This window comes from Lissotriton helveticus, chromosome 7, assembly GCF_964261635.1.
Source record: "Lissotriton helveticus chromosome 7, aLisHel1.1, whole genome shotgun sequence".
Taxonomy (NCBI): domain Eukaryota; kingdom Metazoa; phylum Chordata; class Amphibia; order Caudata; family Salamandridae; genus Lissotriton; species Lissotriton helveticus.
The window spans coordinates 1,915,887,163-1,915,905,638 of record NC_136068.1 but is presented as its reverse complement, the minus strand read 5'-3'; the positions used below and the strand labels follow the sequence as shown (position 1 = coordinate 1,915,905,638).

The 18,476-nt window shown below is 42.6% G+C and overlaps 1 protein-coding gene across 1 annotated transcript in view; it reads left to right on the top strand.

The window, feature by feature from the left end:
- Positions 1–17,696, top strand: part of LOC144770891 (uncharacterized) — a 40,783-nt gene extending 23,087 nt beyond the window's left edge. The window contains exons 6-8 of the mRNA XM_078655680.1: positions 284–400; positions 1,124–1,243; positions 16,391–17,696. Coding sequence (XP_078511806.1) covers positions 284–400; positions 1,124–1,243; positions 16,391–17,343 — 1,190 coding nt within the window. The 3' untranslated portion in view covers positions 17,344–17,696. The remainder of the gene's footprint in view (positions 1–283; positions 401–1,123; positions 1,244–16,390) is intronic.
- The last annotated feature ends 780 nt before the right edge of the window (positions 17,697–18,476 follow it).

Below are 18,476 nucleotides of genomic sequence, written 5' to 3'. Positions count from 1 at the left end.
GAAAGTTATGCGAAAACGTCAAGAGCGGTAAGCACATACTTGACAGTCCTCACTTGCTTTCAAGTTCTGTGTATGTGTTCTTCATATTTAAGAAAGTAAAGAAATTCAAGAAAGCTGGTGTGAAATGCCCTGAAGCATTGATCTCGAACACCCGGCACCTCATATCGAAAATGTAAACCCTCTTCTGGGATAACCAAATTACTTTGGTAGAAATGTATTTTGAAGTTCCTAGTAATAATGACTCTTTCTTTTAAAATGGCATATTTTTTATCTGCTGCACCAGGGATCAAAGTTCCTAATTCCAAACTTTTGCCGGCAACTGAGCAGGAGAGTGATGGTGAAGGAATGCTGCACGATCACAACTTTGAAGCAAGCAAAAGATGTCACGACTCCATCTCAGGTCAGTTTTTATTGCTCTGAATTTGTACTTTGTTGTGATTGCAGAGCGCTGAACCACCTCTCATTTGCTCTAGGTGTACCTATAACTGGATTTTTGACTCCTGCTGAAAACTTCTGATTAGCCCCTTTCAAGATAACCCTGTCTTGCAATCATGATTCCTTTATTTTAGATTTGCACTGTAACGTTGTCTTGTCCAGCTTCTCTTCTTTACCTTGCTTTTACAAATGTACTCCACATTTCTGCTACCATTCATTTTTTCCATTTAAAAGCAGCCTTTTTTTAAATATTTTTTTAATGTATCTAATTTGCATTTGCTTCTTATTACAAAATATGGGCCCACCCTTTTCATTACATTGCTACATTAAAATATTGGTCTTTCCACAAAACACATTCTCATGCTTCCTCGTTTGCAAATAGCTCATTCCCTCTGACGCCTTCCATCTTTCTTTGTTAAAATACTTATAGTTCTCCGATTCTTGAAACAATGCCCAATTGCTCGCTGTTATAATGCCCATTGTAGCATGGATCAGATCTAAGCATCCCGCTCACGAGCTCTTGCTGAGACGCGTTGCAGGATGCTCGCGCCTCCTCGTCTTGTTTCGCTCTCCTGATGTTACCTTCTGATGGTTTAAACAGATTCTTGTTTCTCCAATATTTTATAAAGGATAAACATGCCTGTTCTTAGTTTTTGTGTTTTTTCCTTTGATATGTTTTTTGTATCAGACCATGCGATTACAAAGGCAGCGATATCCCCCATCTTCAAGGAAGAAAAAGAGGAAGAGTCCAATTTTGAAGAGCATTCGGTCTTTGAAAGAACAGAGTGCACCAGCAGCAGCAGCACAGGTGAATAATCAGGGTTTCTCTCATTAACCTTGCCTGCATAACAAGTCTGAACCTGGTGCTGATAGAATAGAATAAAGCTTGTGGGAGCCGGTTGGAAAGTTTCAGATTGGTGGCTGAAGAATTGTACCGTCTCTCTTGGTGTGCCATAACTAAAACTGTTAGCATGATCCCGAATTGTAGTAATCCAAGCAACTATAAGGATTGCCACTGGCATTTTAATGCCATTAGGATATTGATAGACGTGTTTTGCTACCGGTTATTATCTTCAAAGTGCAGCACTTTACCTTGTTGCCGGCTGTATTGTCATTGAATGTGAGGCTGATGTCTCTTGGTGATTTCCACAAGGCAGTAGAGTTGCAGTGAATTGAGTGGATGACTGAAATCAGTTTGATCTGTCCTTCTGCTCACTTTGCATTACTTCTGACTTGACTTTGCTAAATGCAGTTTCACAAAACCTTTTCTCATCCATACCAGGATGTCAAGAAGGCATTCTGTCTGAGTCATTTAGTATTGGACCTCAATTATTTTTTTTCATGAGCCATTTAGTGTTAGAAGAATTTTCAGGAATTTTCAGGACTGCATCTGATCATGGGGATGGGGATGGCCTTATTCCATGAGCCCTTCTGAAGCAGTGCAGTATGGGGGAGGGGGATCAGCATTCCTTGAACCAACAGATGTAAAGAAAATACACCCAACATACAAATCCCTAAGATGGAGCGCCATCACAAGTTGTTGCCAATGTGTTTGTTCTGCTTTCCTGGTCACCTACTTCAGCAACTAGGTACAAACCTAGCTTTAGATCAAAGTAGCACACAGAGTTGTGTGAACAGTTTCCTACTGTGGGGGCAGGAGGGGGGGAGGTCTGCCAGCACCTGGATATATGAATGGTAAATGAAGCATACGGAGCACCATTTCACTCTATTACGTTATGTATGAGTCGATTTGTTTTTATTAGGCAGACTCTTGACCAATTAACTTTTGCAGTTTAGTAACAGTGTGGTGCAGTGCGATAAAGTTGTTTACCTAGTACCACATTATTCAGAGACATAGAGATGAAGCCTAGAGTTCAGACCAGGGGGTAGATGTATCAACATACCCCTTTGCGATTCCTAAATAGCGAATTTTAAGGAATCGCTATTTAGAAATCGCAAAACGGGATGTATGTAAGAAATCGCTATTTTTTAGCGATTCCTTAATCTTTTTTATTTGCGAATTCGCATTTTGCGAATTTGCAATTAAGGAATAATTTCCCATGCATTCCTATGGGCCAGGAGACCCATAGGAATGATTGTGAAGTAATTCTCAATTTGCGAATTCGCAAATTGAGAATAATTTCAAGGGTGCAGGGGTGTCTCAAAGACACCCTGCTGCACCCCTGAAATGTACATGTGTGTGCATATGGCGCACATACATGCCCTATGGGCATGTATGTGCGTCACATGCCACCTTAAAAAATGCCAAATAGTGCATTTTTAAAAGAATTCGCAAATTAACATCAACTACAAGTTGGTGTTAATTTGCGATATCTTAACCAAAATTCGCAATTGAAAAATGTTACATACATAGCATTTAAGGAATCGCAAAATTGCGATTCCTTAAATGCTATGGCAAAATAAGGAATCGCAATTTTTTGCAATTCCTTATTTTGCGAATTTTTGATGCACGCCAAAACATGCAAATAGACCGTTTGCGATTTTGCAAAGGCCGAAATTCTGCGAATTTCGGCCTTTGCGATTCGCAAACGGCTTGATACATCTAGGCCCAGGTTTTTTAAGTCACGCTGTCTTCAGTTCAGCTACATGACTTACTTCCTCTTTTATTTAGTTTTGAAAGAAAGGTCTCGATAAACACCTATGCGCAAAGCATTATCCTTAATTAGCATTGTTATCCAGTATGTTCATTAGATCTGATCTGCAAAATATACAAATAGCATTGTGAATTTGTCTTGCATTGAGATTTACCTGTTGAATGAACAAGCCGAAATCACTTAGAAAATGTACTAAAAGTAACATGCACAATCGCACCCTCAAGTGAAAATAGGTGGTGGCCACTGGGTTGGAGTTCTGGACTTTTTAGTTCCGTCCAGAGGTGTCAGGGACAACACCCGAAGACCCCGGAGTTCAACCTGTCTTGGTACACAAACAAACAGAAACACGGGCTTCTCGATGGTGGCGTCAAAGACCAAAGGTTTATTACTGCAGGGACACAGAAGTCACAGAAACTACACATGGGCAGTATCTAGGAGCCTGTTCGATTTGTACAAAGAGGATTGCTCCTTATATACTAAATATTGGGCTTCAGGCAAATTCTTTACATGTTACCACAGTTCTAAACATTCGTGTCTTAAACAATAAATATTTGGCGTTGCACAGGAATCGTCAACAGTATCTGATGTCAAAACATTACGAATGAGGGGTTCCCACTAGTCCATCATAATCCCATGTCAATTCTTCATTCAAGACCCGGACCGCCTCATCGTAAATTTCGTTACCTCCCCCTAATAAAGGCCCAGAAGGAAAGGAGTAGAGCCAGGTGTGGAAGATAGAAAGACAGGATAAGAAATGTTTGTGGGTCGTAAATGGGCACGGTTACCAGCTTCGGCCGCTTAATCATGATCAGGCCAACGAACACAAGAACCAGTATAGCAGGACTGGCCTCAGGCTGGGAAGGCAGTTCTTGCCGAGTCATGCTGCCACAGCGTTGCTGGCCTAAGGTGCACGTGTCACTAGCAAGGTGAATTGCCGGTTAAAGCCTACGTGTCCTTAATGAAAAAGAGGTCAGTGCGTGTCCATTGACTATGTGAGGGCAAGGAATACAAAATGGCTTCCGTGATCTAAGATGGATGCCATGGGTAAATCACAAATGTGTTGGTAACAGGAGTGCTCTTGCTCGTAGCATAGCGAAAATACCAGGATATACTAAATGGACCATTTGCGGTTCACTGATACCAAAATTATGTATTTACGACAATGTTACAAACACGAGCAAAAATGATCACGGAACCTCAGACCCTCCTTTTGCCCTTACTTAGGCAATTACTCAGTCTATATCAGAGTCAGAGTCCATTTCTATGCTCATTAGGTCAGCGACATGTCGTTGTGTCATCATCCTGCCTCGTGCCTTTTCTCCAAATGCAGGTGGTTTTCTGAAACAGGTTGCAGCACAGAGACTACACAGAGCGGGACCACACTGGATAATAAGACAGCACGAGAACAGAAATACTAGGATGACACCAATAACCATTAGAACCTTCCATCCCCACGCTGATACCAGAGTCCAAAACCACTCCATGAAGGACCAGTTTCCCTTATCTATGTGTATAGAGTCGGAAATCTTATGTAACTTAGAGATTGCTTCATAGACTGTTGGAGCATTATTAGGAATAAAGACACAGCAGCTCGATTGGATCACTCTGCATACCCCACCTCGATCTGCAAGTATTACATCTAGAACCATACGGTTCTGCAACGTCATGAGACGATCCGCCTGAAGCTCAGCTGTTAAGTTACTAAGGGCACCAGCAGTTTCTGTAATAGTAGATTCAACTACCCGTGTTAGTTGGCGTAGATTTCTACTATTGGCCATAGGCCCCCAAAACGGAAGGAAACCTTTGAAAAAGTCTCCAGCTTCTTGACCAGCGGTATCTTCCTTGCTGAAGACACCTCTTGCTACTCTGGATTTGTGATAATCTGAAGGAGCAGTGTATGTCGGAGGTAACAATCGAGCAATATAACATGAACCTGAAAAGTCAGCAGGCAGCCATGTATATGCTCTGTCCTGACAAATGAAGTAGGTACCCCTAGCAGTCAGAAAGGCAGGGGAGGAGTCAGACGGAAATACGTAAGTCTCAACGCACTCGCTGCTCCCTAGCTGAGCTCTCGGATTTCTCCCATTTCCTTGCAAACAGACCTGACCTCGGTGAGGCACGACCCAAACTGAAGTGGAGCTTTTACGCTTGCTTTCTCCCAAACTAAGGCGGTACTCTGTAGAGTTCCAAGTCAAATACACCAGCAATTCATCTTTAGGATAAGATGGAGTATTATTGACGTCTTTAATCATATCAATAATTCCCTGGACTAAAGCTTTGTTGGCTGAGTTGTATTTAGTGGACCGTGGTGGACGCGGAGGATAGGTCTCAAGGGCATATGAAAAAATGGTCTGAAAGGCCTGAAATGATCCATTATAGCTAAAAGGCAAGACTAGATAGGGAATGCCTTTATCCATAGTGTGAGGTATCAACCCACACACCCAGCAGTCTGTAGTATTAACTATCAGTTGGTGTTGATGCAAGAGCTGTACAAATGTATTGTTCATAAATTCTGAGCGTCGAGCTTGTTCGTGTTCAGGAAATGAGTGAAAAGAATGCATAGAAGAAACTGTAGAAGTAACAGGATTAAGGGGAGGCACTGTAGTTACTGGCATAAAAATCAAATGTATGCAAAAGATGATTCCACCCACCAACGTTATTAAAACAATTAAAAATGTAACTGCACATTGTATTAGAAAGCATTTGCTGTGAAGTATTCTGTACAGTCTATTTCTGCGAACATAAATTACATTTTCTCGTTGTAGCTCAGGAAGCTCCATCTTCTACGACCGTTCGCGACCACTGATGATGTGTACGTAGATGAAAATGCCTCTATCAGCCCTGGGAGTTCCCAGAACTAACAGAAAGGTCGACCTTGTGTCGGACCCCCGCAGATTCAACTAGGCACACAGCCACGACCCTACGGCTACCCAGACGGCAAGGCAATTTTTAAAACAAAAAGAAACAATACAAAGTATTAGCAAACTTCCTGGCTGGAGGCAATGTATAGCAAATTCAAATATGAAAATAGGCAGTTTCCTGCTTTATTTGTCCATATTGCGAGAACGTAAGTTGTATCTCAGTTTTGCAGGAGCTGTCTGATCTGGAAACAATGTATTTTCAGCTGACGTTGCAATGTTCACGTTCGCAGATGGCAAATGTTCTTTTGGTGCAGATGACAAATGTTCAGGGTTCAAAAGAGCATTTTCAGGAGGAGAGTCAGAATTTGGTGAATCCGTGATCAGTTCTGCATCGCTGAAAGGTATGAACCTGGGGACTTGTTCCGTTTCAGAGGCACCGATTCCTTTCTTTACCCAGTTGTCGTAAGGAAGTGGCAGAGGCACACGTTTAGCGTGTGTTGTATGGATCCAATTTCTTCTTCCGGCCACACGAATAGCAGTTCTCGTTGCTAGCAGGACTTGGAACGGGCCAATAAATCTGGGCTGAAGATTTTTCGTTCTTGCAAAATTTCGGATGACCACCTGATCACCCGGTTTCAGCTGATGGCCTGGACTCTCTGATGGCTTTGGCAATGCATCGAAAACCTGTTGGTGAATAAGACTTAATTTAGCAGTCAAGTCGAAAAGGTAATCAATTAACATTGGGTATTCCAGCTGCTTAAATTCTTTCGGTCTAGGTACCCCCCAAACATTTGCAGGACGACCGAAAACTATTTCGTAGGGTCTAAGCCCTACTCTAGAATGTACAGTTGCTCTTGTTGATAGCAAAGCCAAAGGCAATGCGTCTGGCCAGGACAAACCCGTGGATGCTTGTATCTTAGCGAGTTTCAGTTTAAGGGTGCCATTGTAACCCTCGACTAAACCCGCGGACTGGGGATGATTTGCACTATGGAATTTTTGCCTAATCCCTAGGCCGGCACACACACTCTGCATAACTTTCCCTACGAACTCACTTCCGTTATCTGACCATACAATCCGTGGCATTCCGTATCTGGGGAAGTATTCTTTAAGAAGAATTTTGGCAGTGGATAAGGCAGTATTGTCCTTGAGTGGGTATGCTTCGATCCATCTGGAAAAAGCACAAACTACCACTAGGACGTATTTCAGGTTATTACAACGGTCCATGTGAATGAAGTCTAGCTGGATCACTTCAAAAGGGCAGGAAGGAGGAGCGAAGTGACCTGCAGGTGTGGGGATTCCCTTGCCAGGATTATGCATCAAGCATACCATACAATTCCTCACCACTCTCTCTGCACACCTACTAATCCCGTCATTCTTCCAGACCGGAGCCAACATCTTACAAATCCCTTTTGAACTGATGTGCGCTGATCCATGCGCCATCGTTACTACTGCAAGCACATACGCATCAGGCAACATCCAACGCTGTTGTTCCGACAAGTCAATCCAACACCCACTCGAGTCCAATTTACCCGTGCTCTCTCTCCATGCACGTTTTTCCTCCTCAGTCGCCTCTTTCTGAATTTCTTTCACGCTTTCCACTGTGTCTTCACACATTCCAGACTCAGAAATCCATCTTGCAGACGTTGCAACATACATTCTACTCATCATATTTCTAGCTGTCTGTTTTGCAATCTCATCAGCAAAAGCATTCCCACGACCAACATCATCCGTGATTGCTTTATGAGCACTGCATTTCACAATCGCAACTTCAGTCGGTAAGGTTAGAGATTCCAACAAGTCATTAACTAGCTGACCATGTTGAATCTTAGTCCCATGGGACGTAATGAAACCTCTCTCTTTCCACAAACGGCCAAAACTATGGGCCACGCCGAACGCGTACTGACTATCTGTGAACACATTCACTCTCTTTCCCTTAGCTAAAACGCACGCTCTTGTTAGCGCGATCAATTCTGCAGCCTGGGTAGAATTCTGACTCACTCTTGCAGTCTCCACAATCGTACTCAAAGTCGTTACTGCATAAGCAGCAGTCACATCACCATTCTCCAATTTGAAGCAAGACCCGTCAACATACAACGTGCCATCTGGTTCTGACAACGGAGTGTCTTTTAGGTCGATTCGTCCTTTTGTTTCTTCCTCAGTTCTGAAACAACAGTCGTGTGGTTCGGAATCACTCGACTCTTCGCTAGTCGGCAACAATGTTGCTGGATTCAATACATTGCATCTTTTGATCTGAATATGACTAGCTAACAGTGTCAGTTCATAACCTGATAATCTAGCACTGGTAAGGTGTTGCGTCTTGGTTCGGTTCATGAGTGTATCCACAGCATGAGGAACCATGACTACTAACATGTTGTTCATTACTAAACCAGCAGATTGTCGAATGGAAGCTGCAGCTGCGGCTGTAGCTCTCAAGCAACTAGGCAATGCTCTAGCTACCGGATCTAACGTTGATGAAAAATACGCACAAGGGCGTTGTTTATCACCGAATTTCTGCGTCAAAACACTCAATGCACAACCTTCTCTCTCGTGGACATAGAGCGTGAATGGCTTACTGTAGTCGGGTGTACCCAATACAGGTGCTGAACACAGTGTATTTCGTAATTCAGAAAAACTCTGCTGACATTCAGCAGACCATGGTACCGGACTCGGAACATTTTTCCCAGTCAAGGCTACCAATGGTTTTGCTAAAAGAGAAAAATTTGGGATCCATTGCCTACAATATGAGGTAATACCTAAAAAGGCACGTACTTCTCTCTGCGTGCTAGGAACGTTCATCTGTGTAATTGCTTTTATTCTCTCTGGGGTCAACTTCCTTCCCTCCTTTGCCAAGAGATGACCTAGGTAGGTCACTTCTTGGCAGCAGTATTGCATTTTTGAAGGTGACACCTTGTGATTCAAATCTGACAAGTGATGCAATAAAGACATCGTAGCTGTTTTGCAAGTTTCCTTGTCATCGGCAGCCACTAGAAGATCATCGACATACTGTACTAAAGCAGAACCACTAGGAAGTACGAAGGAATCTAACTGGCTTTTTAATGCTTGACTGTAAATGGATGGACTTTCACAATAACCTTGTGGAGCGCGTTTAAATCTAAAACTTCGTCCTCCTAGAGAGAAACCGAAGATATCTCTGCTTTCCTCGGCTATCGGAATGCTGAAAAAGGCATTTTTCAAGTCGACAACCGAAAACCATGCTGCTGTAGCAGGAATCAACGTTAACAATGCAGTAATGTCTGGTACTACTGGAAACTGTGGGATCACAATTTTATTAACCTCTCTAAGATCAATTACGAACCTATATACTGGAGGCTTTGTAGGGTCAGTTCGTTTCAAAATAGGCAGTACAGGACTATTACAGACATTACCTCTAGTCTCTTCTACAACATCTTTCTTGATCAGGTCTTGCACTATCAGTAGGAGCGCACGCTCACCTTCACTAGAGATTCTGTATTGTGGAATTCGTGGAAGTTTGACATTTGCTTTCAAAGTTACTACATAGGGTGGAATTTCCAATAGGCCTACATCATTAGGACCAGTCGCCCAAAGAGTATCAGGGAGTGAACGCAGCTCTGGTGGGAGCGCATCCATCGACAAGTACATCGGAGAGATTATTCTTTTACCCAACGTAAGCTGTACTCCTGCTGGAGAACAGTACAATGTCGCGTACAGGCGTTTTAACAAGTCTAAACCAAGCAGATTTTCGTTACAACCTGTCGTCAAAATCAGGGGTGCTTTCAATTGACGGGGTCCAACAGAAATAGACAAAGGACCAGAAACAGGGTTGTGAACAGGGGCGCCCGAAAAACCTACTGAAACGTTTGTTGAGCCAGACAAAGGTGCGCCAGGGAGTTTCGCATGTATGATAGAACTTTTTGCTGCACCAGTATCCAACAGAAACGGTTCGACTATACCTGATGTTGCTACCGCGACATAAGGCCCACTCTGATCTACTGGTACTGATACTACTCCCTCTCTTTGTCCATGGCTGTCCTAGTATTCACTTTGCTGACCTTCCTCACTAGCTTCATAATAGTCTTCAACATGATACTGTGGAGACCTATTCTGTTGGGCAGATTGTCCATTACGCTGGTCGAAATAATTAGAGGGGCGATCACTTGTCTGTGGAGGCATAGCACCTCGTCCTCGACCTCTAGAGTTTTGCATAGAACTACCACGACCTCTCTGAGCTGCCGCATCATTATTTTGCGCCCGAACTGGACAATCACTCTTGTAATGACCTTCTTTTTTGCAATAAGCACATTGATTCCATTGGTATTGTGGCCTTTGAAAATTATAATCCGTTCTTTGATATGACCCTTGCTGCATATTAGTTTGATTCATGCGAGGCGGATAAGCTTGCTGTAAAAGTACTTTAGTTTTTAAATCTTTCGTCTTTTTATCTAATTTTTCCTTCTCTTCTTTATCCCTATTTTCGTAGTACTGAGCAGTCGCAAGTATTTGCGCAGTCGTAGAGACAGCCCACGCACTTTCAGAATTCTTTAATTTACTACTAAGTTCTGGCAACAGATTGTGCACAAATTTATCGACAAATAATCTCTGGCCTCCTTCTGTGCTCATATCCTGACCACTATGATCCACGAAAGTCTCCTCGAATCTTGTGAAAAAGTCGGAGACGCTTTCGTCTTTCTTTTGTTTGCATGCGGACAATTTATCCCAGTTAACGCGTAATGCAGGCATTAAGGTTTTCATTAAATCGATTATTCTACCAGGCAAGTTAGCAATTAAAGGTTCAGGTTTGGAACCACCTATTTGTTGACCATCCGCTGCAGTTATAGCTGCCCAGTCACCACCTAGGGCAACTGGATGATTCTCTTTACGAATTTTAGCCCAAATTGGTTGCGGTACTACGTTACCAAATAGCAGATCTATGTCAGCAAGATTCAATACACAAGCGTCAACTGTTTGAGCCAACTCTTTGTAGTACCCTGCAGGATTTTTACGCGGATCTGGCAAGGCCTGTTTTACCGCTAACACTTCAGCTCGTTTCCATGGAATATGTATCCAGACTCTCTGGAATTGGGCCGGAGCGGCTGCAATACCAAGGTTTGCGTTAGCTTGCACAGCTTCGCGCCAAATTGGTGGAACCTCTCTCATTGGATATTGACGATTTCGTTTCGTACTACGTTTCTCTAACTCTCTCGGTGAAAGAAGGGATGAGTCGGATCTATAACTTAAAATTAGTTCCATCGCTTCTTTTATATTTTGACCAACTATCATACCTGTAGCAAACTCTTTCTGAACATTAATTAATTCTCCTAAATTTGATTCAGGGTCATCCTCTTCCAATTCCTCACGTAGAAGGAAACACATTTCATCGAACACATATCGTTGTGTCGGTTCGTTCCATTGCATAAATGTATCTAATACATCTTGTACATTATATCTTCCAACTTTCGAAACCCATCTAAGGGCAGTGGAATCTAGTATTCCTCTTTCTTCAGTACTGGGAAGCTGACTACGTCTCTGCACAGAGTCAGAGGTAGGAGTCTTAATCAGAGTTTTATAGAAGGGAGATAGAATATTGGAGACAGAATCAGTGATTCTTCGTCGAACAGAAATCGGAGTCATAATACTTGCAGAGGCAGTGAATAGAGTAGTAGTTGGAATAGATAGATCAGGAACAGTAGGAGTAGCAGGCAAGATAGCTTGTGAAGTAGCAGGTGTGAGTGACACAGGCATAGGAAAAGAAGCCGGCAACCCTAGAAGAGGGGTTGTCGAAGGAACATTAATATTGACCACAGGAGGTACAGGAACTAGATTCAGGGGAGCGGGAACAGGGACACCAGGTTGTCCAGCAACCGGTAATTGAACATTCGGTATAGGTGGAGCCGTAGCACCCTGGGCATACGGTGGGGGTGATCGTAACAAGTAAGACAACAGGGGATCCTTTTCAGGGTCCTCTACTGTCTTAGCCGTACTCGATGGCAAAGCAGGATAGCACTTGTCTATCGCTAAATTACGCTCTCTATCGGCCATCTCCATCGCTTTCTCAGACTCGTTGAGTTGCAGCTGCCTAGCAGACTGTTCTAAAGTCAACTCTTGCTCTTTCTGTTCTTTCTTCAACTTTTTAATTTCTCTCTGTTTAGATTCTTTTCGCCAATAACGGAAAGAATCAAACATTGCCGGCCGGGCTTTCTTCTTAAACAACCTTCTTTCTAGATTATCGAGAACTTCAGGTTCAAAACTACCATGCAGTGGCCAACTAAGGACACCGTCTTTCTCTGTGTAGCGGATCCATACCTCATTATAAGAGATAGGGCCCACACCAAATTTGCAATATAGATCATAAAGGGGAGTTCCAATCGGGGGAACCAAACACGAGTCCTCCAACCGGGAATCACTGTTGCAACTAAAACAAGACAACATACAATTTTTCCGACTTACCATTTTATAATCCGGAACACAAGACAAACAAGACACAAACAGAAAAGATGCGCACTCGAACCACGAACTTAGGCCTACCAGAACTGACAAATGTATCGATACCTGAACTGAACAGAATGATTATCGTAACCAGAATAACCAGCGATAATCTTACAGAACTGAACTGAACTGAGAACTAAAAGGATTATCCAAACAGGAGCAATCCTCACAAAATATTTAACTAGCAACCACTGAATACTTAACTGAGGCACTGAAGACGTCACCAAGGAGAAACCCGTCACGTTTCGCCGTACTGAGGACTGCACCTCGGGTCCAAGACAGGGCGACGGTCAAGGCAACGGAGCACTGCAGCCGTCTGAACGGGAACCCTCGTGGAAGAGGACGTCGGGGCCACTTTTGCGATATGCCGGGATCGATGAAGTGGGGCGCCTCCCTCTGAAATCTTCACACGAAGCTCCTCGAACTCTTCAGGCTTTTGGACCGGTACCGAATGACGTCGCCCCACGTTGGGCGCCAAATGGAGTTCTGGACTTTTTAGTTCCGTCCAGAGGTGTCAGGGACAACACCCGAAGACCCCGGAGTTCAACCTGTCTTGGTACACAAACAAACAGAAACACGGGCTTCTCGATGGTGGCGTCAAAGACCAAAGGTTTATTACTGCAGGGACACAGAAGTCACAGAAACTACACATGGGCAGTATCTAGGAGCCTGTTCGATTTGTACAAAGAGGATTGCTCCTTATATACTAAATATTGGGCTTCAGGCAAATTCTTTACATGTTACCACAGTTCTAAACATTTGTGTCTTAAACAATAAATATTTGGCGTTGCACAGGAATCGTCAACAGTATCTGATGTCAAAACATTACGAATGAGGGGTTCCCACTAGTCCATCATAATCCCATGTCAATTCTTCATTCAAGACCCGGACCGCCTCATCGTAAATTTCGTTACCTCCCCCTAATAAAGGCCCAGAAGGAAAGGAGTAGAGCCAGGTGTGGAAGATAGAAAGACAGGATAAGAAATGTTTGTGGGTCGTAAATGGGCACGGTTACCAGCTTCGGCCGCTTAATCATGATCAGGCCAACGAACACAAGAACCAGTATAGCAGGACTGGCCTCAGGCTGGGAAGGCAGTTCTTGCCGAGTCATGCTGCCACAGCGTTGCTGGCCTAAGGTGCACGTGTCACTAGCAAGGTGAATTGCCGGTTAAAGCCTACGTGTCCTTAATGAAAAAGAGGTCAGTGCGTGTCCATTGACTATGTGAGGGCAAGGAATACAAAATGGCTTCCGTGATCTAAGATGGATGCCATGGGTAAATCACAAATGTGTTGGTAACAGGAGTGCTCTTGCTCGTAGCATAGCGAAAATACCAGGATATACTAAATGGACCATTTGCGGTTCACTGATACCAAAATTATGTATTTACGACAATGTTACAAACACGAGCAAAAATGATCACGGAACCTCAGGGTGATGGCCCTTAGTGGTCTGTCAGGCTGGGCTGGTGGGGTAACCTCATATCCCGCTCTGCAGGACTTCAATAAGCTCTCCTGTCTGACCCTGGATACACAGCCTGGCACGAGACATCAAGATTGCTGAGTTTCCCAATGGGAGTATTTGGGCAAGACCTTATTGTTACACTACTAGGTTATGCAAGCATTTCCTCTACTGGAAGCTTTTCCAGATAGCAGATCTCCACCTCTGGACTACCCTTGTTAACCCCTTTACTTTAGAAGAACCATAAATCATGTTTAATATTGTGGATTCTAACCTGTACTCACTAGAGTGCTTTCAGGGCAGGTTGTATATGTTCCCTATTTTGTTATATTACAAATCTTTGTTTGCCTACTTACTTTCTCCCCTTCGCTCTCCTCAGCCACCAGCTGACTAGTCTGTGCATGTTGCTAGAGTAATTCGTCTTCCTGGTGTACAGTTACTCACCTTACAGCGGATGCAACACTGCCGTCATTGTCCTCATCTACTTCAAATGTGCATCTCTCACTTGCCCTTCTGCCAGTGAACTAGTTTAGCACAACAGTTGCATGTTGTTCAGTAATATGCATGTTTTTATTTCAAATTTAGAAAGGTAGCACCTGTAAAGTATTATCTCATGGCAATGGTTTGCGTATCTTTTATAATGCTACGGGTAGAAGGCACTTTTTACATGTATTAATGGTTTTTAAAGTACAAATGTCACCAACACTGTTCTATGCCATCGAGTCCATCCCTGTCCAGGATTGGAATTTTTGGAATAGAATCGAAGGTCAGATATTACAAAAATTGTGTAACTTTAATACGTCAGTCCCAACGGCTGGAGTTCGGCTTAATAAGTTCTTATATTCAAGGTCTAACTAGGGTTTTACGCTGGGGATACCACTTGAAAAATAGCGAGCAAGACTCATTAAGAAGCTTCATGTGTCAATAAATAGTTGGGGGTCAGACAAGTAATTATTCCTTCTATTATGATTTTTAATTTGCTTTAAAAAACGTTTCCGTTAAAGAAGAATTAGTGACTACTCTCCTTCCATCAGAATTGAAATCTTTCCTAAAAACCTCCAGTGATAAGACTAGTTTTGATAGAGATATTGAATTCTGTAAATCCAAAAAGAGACTAAAGCTAGTAACCAGGACAAAAACTTTACACAACATGGTACAAGACATTTTTAACACTTTGTCGCATGAACCTTCTACCTTTAAATGATCTAACAGCAAACTGGTCCCTAAATTTGGGAAATGGAAAAATCTGCAACCTTTGCAAACTTAGGGGTCGATTATGATGGCGGACGGACCTGCGTCCGTCCGCCACCCCGAGGTGGAGGGACCGTCCGCAGGGGCAGCGGCGTTCCCTCCCTTGGAATTAGGATGTGACCGCCACACTAGCGGTCACATCCCGTATATTTAACATTGCGTCGGGTGCTGCTTTAAGCAGCACCCGCGGCAAAGTTAAAAATGCATGCTGTGCATTTGCATGCACAAAGCGGCAGTCGCCGCGCGGTGCCAGCCGCATTGTGCATGCAACTGCAGGGGGGTACCATAGGTACCCCCCATGTGCACCCCCCAATCCCCCTTCACCCTGGGGGCCCACAACGGGCCCCCAAAGCAAAGACCGTATGCCTTTCCATGGCGGCAATGCCGCCGTGGAAAGGCATTGGACCGCCAGCATCTTAATATGGTTGGCGGTGTCTCGCAGACACCGCCACCATATGTGAGCACTTTTTCTGCCGGTCGCGAATGCGACCGGCGGAAAAGCGGCGGACAGTCTTGCCGTCCGCCACGGACCCCCCCAGCCATCCTAATGTGGCGGGGGGGTAATTTCAGGGAGAATGGCGAACGGATTGCCCCCGCCAGCCCTGCGGAGGCAATCCGTCCGCCATCAGAATCAACCCCTAAGTTCTCAGACCCTGGATCATGTTTTATTTGCATGTCCAGCATTGGCCTCGAACCACCGTCATTGGTTTCGGCCAATGTTCTTACTAAATAGTGTTTAAAATGTAGTTTCAGCCTGCGATTTTTTACTTTGTCCAAAAAATGAAGCAGTGTGTCTAAAACTTTTTAATTATTTTAAGGAGTTTGTTTATATTGTATTTGCTGTTTTTTGCTGCTGTTTGCACAAGAGGGAGATGCTATGTTCATTTCCCACTTTTGTGTTGCTGACAAGTTAAAAACTCACCCAGAGTGTGATTCTTGATTGCGTTTTGCACATGTACTGCTGCTATTGAATTGTTGTTTGCACATATTAGGCCGCGCTTTAAAATCCATTTTCTTGCTGCTAAAGCTGAACATTTTGCTGAGGAAGAAATCTGGATTTTATCAAGTATTTGAACTAGCTGCTACCTATTACTTCTCGTACTTTTTGTATTTCTTACAATATGCCTTGCCACTTTATTCTGTTTGTTGTTAACTTCAAACGTGGAATGAGTTTTGTTCTGTTTAATTTCTTTTTGTTGCAATTTGTATGCTCTTTTTTAAGTGGACTTCATATGAGTTCCATATCTTAATAAATATTTGAATTGAATTGAAAGGTCATTTGCTGTTTTCTTTTCTTCCAACAGATTGCAGAAATATGAGCAAAAAAAATAACCAAATATGTTATGACAAACGGAGAACACGTAGAGCGTTGTCAGGAAGGAACCTCTCCAGGATGGCCAACATCTCAGAAGATGGAGCACATTCTGAAACTCACTTACGAGCAGAGAGCAACAAGCAACTAGGAGAAGAGCAAACTATTCACTGTGAAAGTTGGTCCGATTTGCAAGTGCCTTCTTGTTTATATTCTCAAGCACATGATGGTGCAAGTTCAGAAAACAACATATTACGAAACCGTCAGTCAAGGAATGTAAATGTTTGTGCAAGTCAACCAGACCTAGAATGGAGTTCACCTATGTTTAATGAATACGATAACAATTCCAGTGACCCTGTGGGTAATGTTCCAAGTGACAAAGTATCAGATGTTAATAATGAAGTAGAATCCTATACATATCAGCATTACAAAAAAACCTTTGTTATACCAGCTGAAGTACCAAAACTAAATAATATAGAGAAGTCTTTTGTATGTGCTGAATGTGAAAAGGTCTTCAGGCATAAGGATAGTCTTATAAAACACCAGCGAATTCACACAGGTGAGAGGCCTTACCGGTGTACCGATTGTGAAAGAGGGTTTGCTAGGAAGGAATCACTTATTATCCACACCAGAACACACACAGGAGAAAGACCTTTTATATGTGCTGACTGTGATCTAAGTTTTATCAACAAAGGAAATCTGATAACACATCAGAGGACGCATACTGGAGATAAGCCTTATAAATGTAGCGAATGTAGAAAATGCTTCAGTGTGAAAATTGGCCTCATAAGGCACAAAAGAACTCATACCGGTGAAAAGCCATATAAATGTACTGAGTGTGAGAAATGCTTCACTCAGAAGCAAAATCTCACTAAGCATCAGAGAACGCATTCATGTGAGAAGCCGTATCAATGTTATGTGGAAAATGTTTTAATGAAAGAATAAGCCTTTTTAGACACCAGAGTTCTCATTCAGAAGAAAGCCTTGCACTGATTCAACAGTGCACTTCAGTCTAGAGGTGGTGTCCACCCAAGCAATGTTGAACCTCACTAACCATTCCAAGAGAAATATTGGATATTTTCATTATTGTTCACATAAAGTCTACACTAAAACAACATTTCATGAAGCTGCACTATTTTAAGAAAGATGCATGTTTGTAGGCTCATAGACCGATTTTATATTCTAAGGATATGCATACATGACAATACTTTATACCCAACATGCATGCTATGGTTGTGGAAGGGTTTGAGTTAACTCTCTGGGAATTTATCAATAAATGAGAGATGTCTCAAACCAAAGATTATTACTGAATTGTTGAGTAAAACATATGATAATTTCTAAGTACTGTTGCAATAAGATCAAAGAATATGTTATCTGTATATTTATAAAACAATGTAGATGTGTGCGTAATTGGAAGTATCACAGTATATCTACCATTCTTGGGCCCAACATGGTTGCCTAAACATTTCTTCGGAAAAGCAATAGACTATAGAAAAGCAAGATTATTTTTATGAATAAGGGGGTGAGAGGAGAACAAACAGATACGCAACATCAATAATAGCCAGTAGATGCTAAATGTTATGAATATCATGTGCCGTGCAGGACATAACTAGAAGTCCGATGATGATGATAGTTGTATCGTTAAACTAATGGGCTGTTTCACTCAGACCAACTTGAATAGAAATGCTGTGGAGTAACTGGTTTATTGACCCTGGCAAATAACTTTCACACACCACTTTGGTAAGTAGAATGCAATTTGCCAGTGTCCTACATATGGGTTATGCATTTACTGCGGCACCCATCTCTCTTACTCAGTGATAACCTTTATATTTAATTATGTCTGAATATTAGTTTCCGTCTATCCCCGAAATACATGCACAAATGTTTCAATAATCTTTTGTAGCTCTTTTCAAACTGAAGTACAACCACTATTCCTCCCATAAAGAGAAAATAGTGACCATGGTGTATATATTTTACTGTTAATTAAATGTGACCATATAGATCAGCTTAAGGAATTTGAGATACTTATTCCAGAGGAAAAGTGGCAGAAGTTTTGAATTACAAAGAAATACTTGTGG